General features: G+C 39.8%; 1 protein-coding gene across 1 annotated transcript; it reads left to right on the top strand.

Moving 5' to 3' along the window:
• Positions 1-799: 799 nt before the first annotated feature.
• On the top strand, positions 800-4,133 carry LOC308305593 (serine/threonine-protein kinase/endoribonuclease IRE1-like). Its single transcript, XM_080750412.1, has 6 exons — positions 800-1,484; positions 1,690-1,862; positions 1,953-2,176; positions 2,346-2,475; positions 2,676-2,773; positions 3,736-4,133. Exons 1-6 carry the CDS (start codon positions 1,082-1,084, stop codon positions 3,953-3,955), a joined length of 1,248 nt encoding a protein of 415 aa, XP_080606538.1. The 5' UTR covers positions 800-1,081; the 3' UTR covers positions 3,956-4,133.
• The last annotated feature ends 360 nt before the right edge of the window (positions 4,134-4,493 follow it).

Raw genomic sequence — 4,493 nt, 5'->3', positions numbered from 1 at the left:
AGTCCTCATTAAAGCTGGAGGGATTGTAATTCGATCTCCAATTCCTAATAATGACCATACAGACAGAAAAGTGCTTGAAATGATGATTAAGCTAGCATTGACTGGTGATGACTTGTATTTCAAAATCAAACTTTTTATAGATTTGCATTGTGCTATGTCAGTAGCACGTAAAACACCAACAGAGGTTTTCAGCCGTTTTGATCGTTATATGCTGGAGGAGAATCCCCAGACCCATCTGAACATGATTGACCTACTCTTTGATTGTACTGGGCCATTAGCAAAAGTATATCGTCAGAGAAGTCTTAAGTGGTTGAAGGACAACGAAAAGCTCACCTTCTACATTGAAAATGCTGACAAGCGGCTTCCAAAACTTTGCAATGCACAAATGCAGGTTGCCGTTGTCAGAAGTCTAAATGCAGTTTTCTGCACACTGAGAGAGATACCCAGTGAGGTATCACTGTCTATTATCCCCAAACTACTGAAACTCCTTCACACAAGCATTCCTGAATTGCAGCATTTAGTTTTGAAGACGCTCTATGAGATTACAAGAAAACAAGTCAAAGACAACTGGAATCAGAACCTGGTCAACAAATTATGCAAGGCACTTGCTCCTTTTGTGAAGAAAGATCAGTCTAATATGAGGGAGTATACATACGGCATACTTGCAAACCTGCTTCCATTTGAGCATGCCAATAACATCTTTACCTCCATGGAAATAGATGATGTGCCTGAGGATGTCATTACATCAGCAGACATGGAGACAGATGACAGCCTGAAAAAAGGGCTTAGAGAATTGAAAAGCTTTCTAAACAAGCCATCCTCAGAATGTGAAGTTTCCACGATCACCAATACAGAGCTAGAGGAACTGAAAGATGAAGTTGATGTTGATGCAGATGAGCCAACAACTGTTCCTGTTGAGGAATCTGGTCTGACTGAAAGTTCACATGTGCAGCCTGTCGACCTCATTGTCAGTACATCACCAAAAGCACGGAAATGGCACCAAATAAGTGACAGATGGAGGCAGCAGTTAGAGAAGCTTGCAAATATTGATAACTCTAAAGTTATCAAAGTCGGGAGCCTTATGTTTGTGAAAGATGATGAATTCCGCATTGCAAAGGGAAGTGATGGAACTGAGGTCTTCTTGGGGTTAAGAGATGATGGCACTGAAGTCGCAGTTAAGAGAATGACTAAATCCAACTACCAAGTGCTGAAGAATGAGGAAGGCTTTTTACGTCTTCCAGAGCTTGATGATCCTTCGATCGTACGATATGTTGACTTCGCCGAAGATGAAGACTTTGGTTACCTTGGACTTCAGTTATGTGAATACACACTGGAAGAATACATACAACGTGACTTTCCTGAAGACAGCCTTTCTGAATTGAGGAGGGAACTTGCAAATCAGTTTCTCAAAAGCCTAAGTGTTCTTCATCGTCAGAATCCTCCTATTCTCCACCGGGATATCAAGCCCCAGAATGTGCTGATTGGTAAGCTACAAAAGAAAAATAAACAAACAAACAAATAGATAATATATAATAGTGTGTGTGTGTGTGTGTGTGTGTGTGTGTGTGTGTGTGTGTGTGTGCGTGCGTGCGTGCGTGCGTGCGTGCGTGCGTGCGTGCGTGCGTGCGTGCGTGCGTCTGTGTAAATGTAAATCTGTCTCTAAATGTAAATCTCCAAATTGCCCTGCAGACATTAAAAAACGAGCAAGATTGGCTGATTTTGGAATAAGCCGTCGATTACCCAAAGGACAAACAACCCATCGTACAAGCAGTGCAGGAACGAAATGCTGGAAGGCAAAGGAGACTTTGGATGATGATGAAGATGATAGGCCTGTTGCATATAAAAGGAGCACTGATATCCAGGTTGTTGTTTTTTCTTTATGAGAAGTTAATGAATGGGAATTAAATGAACGATGAAAACATACTAACACAAATATGATGCTCATTCTTAAGGTGGCTGGAATGTTGATATATTACATCCTATCTGGAGGACACCATCCATTTGGCAAAGGGGCTAGAAGATGTGAAAACAACATTTCGGATGGAGTCTACAATCTGGATCAGGTTCAGGATGTGGTGGCTAAGGATCTCATTGAGCAGATGATCAATGAAGACCCAAAGAAACGACCTAAAGTCGAGGCATGCTTGGCTCATCCCTTCTTTTGGGTAAATGAGAGGTACGATAGAAACAGTTAAAAAAAATCCATTTCACATTATTGTTCATTCACTCACTGATTTTTAAACGTTTTTACATTTCATCTTAATCAGTTTCATCCTACGTCAAGTTACGTATATTCTACAAATCTGTTCAGAGTAGCCTAATGTTTTCAGTACTTTTCTTTCCAGGAGAGTAGAGTACCTGAGAAACATTGCAAATGAAAAGGAAGTTCAGAACTATCGAAATGCTGACAAGGACCTCATCGGGGCGTTAGACCAGTATGCTGAGCAGGGACAGTTCAACGCATGGAAATGCAAGGTGAGTTTATTTCAAATTGTGAGAGAAAACATAAAACCACTGTTGCAATTTTCTTTGTATTCCTTCTATTCTTTATTTAAACACATTTATATGCCTTAAATGACTTATAATAATAATATATAATAATATAAAGCACTGTGAGTTGCCTTTGTTTATGAAATGTGCTATACAAATTAACTTGTTTTGTCATGTTTTTCCAGTTCCCACCTGAGTTGGTCCAGAAGATGGATGGCAAGAAGCCCTACCCTGAGAACACGTTTGGACTGCTGCGCTTCATACGCAATGCACGTGAGCACTAGTAAGTTGACTTAAAACAACACAAAGGAAAGTCACTCTGGTCAAAATGTGTAATTACAAAAAATATCTGCTTTCTTTATTTCTAAAGGCTCTTTTCCACCGGCAGCGATAACGATGACGATAACGATTTTAAAAAGTGGGTTTTCAATCGAAGTGGATCGGCAGCATCCACCCAACACCGATAAAGACAACGATAGCCGACAACTACATCGTTAGGATCAACAACGATGTGGTTAAGATCACATAGTGATATGGAACTGGGTCTACTGACAAACAGCTCGAGGTGCGCTCTGAGCGAGCGGCTGTTAATTGGCGCCTCTTCACATTGATGTCTGATAACTTTTTCGGACATCAATGTGAAGGCATAATTATCACTGTGATATTTTAAGGCTATCGTCATCGTTATCGCTGCTGGTGGAAAAGGGCCTTAATACAGTATGTGTGGACTGTGGAGAACTCCTCTTGGAGCGCTTCCTTCATTGTCAAAACAAAATGTTCTCTGTATATCAGTGTTTTAAAGTGCCATTCCCACTGGCACGAAAACTATAAAGATAACTATATCTATATCTTTCACCATCGTATTTTGTATTGTTGGTTTTAACACTGCCATCCACTTGACCTTTTCGATTTTAAAACTATATTTTTTATAGTTATAGACAGTGCTTCTGTGAATGGCCCTACACTTGACCTTTGCTTTGTGGTTCACATTAGCCATCATCAGGGTGTTTCTTTGCAATTCCTACAGGTTTACCTCATGCAGTATGTGGCGTTCTCCTAGAATGACCACGGCAGTGCAGGCCACTGAATAATGATTCTTTTTACATTTACACTCTCTTCTATTGAATCATGTTTCATCGTATTTCAGTCAGTGATATGGCAGTGGTATTACTATAGCTGTGTGTGTGATCACAGGTCACCATCAGAATATGTGACCTTAGTGACCACTGCTCTCTCTGTTTACAGTGCTGCAGAGGTAGCTCACCTTGACCTGATGGAGATGTTTCCTGGTCTGTTTGGACGTGTTTACAAGTTTGCCCAAGAACAAGGCTGGAACTCCAGGATCACCCTCGAAGAAATGGTTAAAAGATTAGATGTCGGCACCACTGCCAAGTCCACAAACCTTGAGAGAAAGACAAGTTGCAGTCTACCAGTGCAGGAATCTGGACTCAAAGACTCAAAGTGACTTGAAAGACTGAAAAGATAAATATATAAAGATAAATAAATAAATTAGCTGAGGGAGAGTTTGGTATACTCTATGTGTCATTGACATATCCTGTTGTCTGTTAAAGGAAACTGAGATCATGAGCAGAGTTGTATATGTTCTACTGAAGTGTTAGGGTCAATAGCACTCATATACAGTATGCACACAGTAGATATATGATTTTGGGCTCTAATAACATTGCAGAAACATTTGACAGGTATTATACCGCAACAGAAATGTTAAGTTATCTGGATGTATCCAAACTCATAATAAAGCTTTGCATATGCATGTCTCCAATTTTCTCATTAATTACTTCAGCAGAAAATCACCTACAATGGGGTTTGATTTGGTCTTTAGCACCATCTACAGGCTTCAACCAGATATCATATTTTTACATGATCAAATTAACAGAAGATAAATCATGGGTGGATGTGTTTTAGGCCAATTGTATTCAGTAGTTTACAAACTTAAAGTTACCATCTTTCAACACATACATTTCTGACTAATAAAGTATTCAATC

Source organism: Nannobrachium achirus (assembly GCF_963921795.1).
Source record: "Nannobrachium achirus genome assembly, chromosome: 20".
In the NCBI taxonomy this organism is placed as follows: domain Eukaryota; kingdom Metazoa; phylum Chordata; class Actinopteri; order Myctophiformes; family Myctophidae; genus Nannobrachium; species Nannobrachium achirus.
This window is presented reverse-complemented; position numbering and strand designations above follow the sequence as displayed.

Bases quoted from the DNA above. Each gene is read 5' to 3' on its own strand.
- LOC308305593 (XM_080750412.1), top strand. From the start codon at position 1,082: ATGTTTGTGAAAGATGATGAATTCCGCATTGCAAAGGGAAGTGATGGA. The intron at 1,485-1,689 runs GTAAGCTACAAA...ATTGCCCTGCAG, and splicing joins GCCCCAGAATGTGCTGATTG to ACATTAAAAAACGAGCAAGA. The intron at 2,476-2,675 runs GTGAGTTTATTT...ATGTTTTTCCAG, and splicing joins TCAACGCATGGAAATGCAAG to TTCCCACCTGAGTTGGTCCA.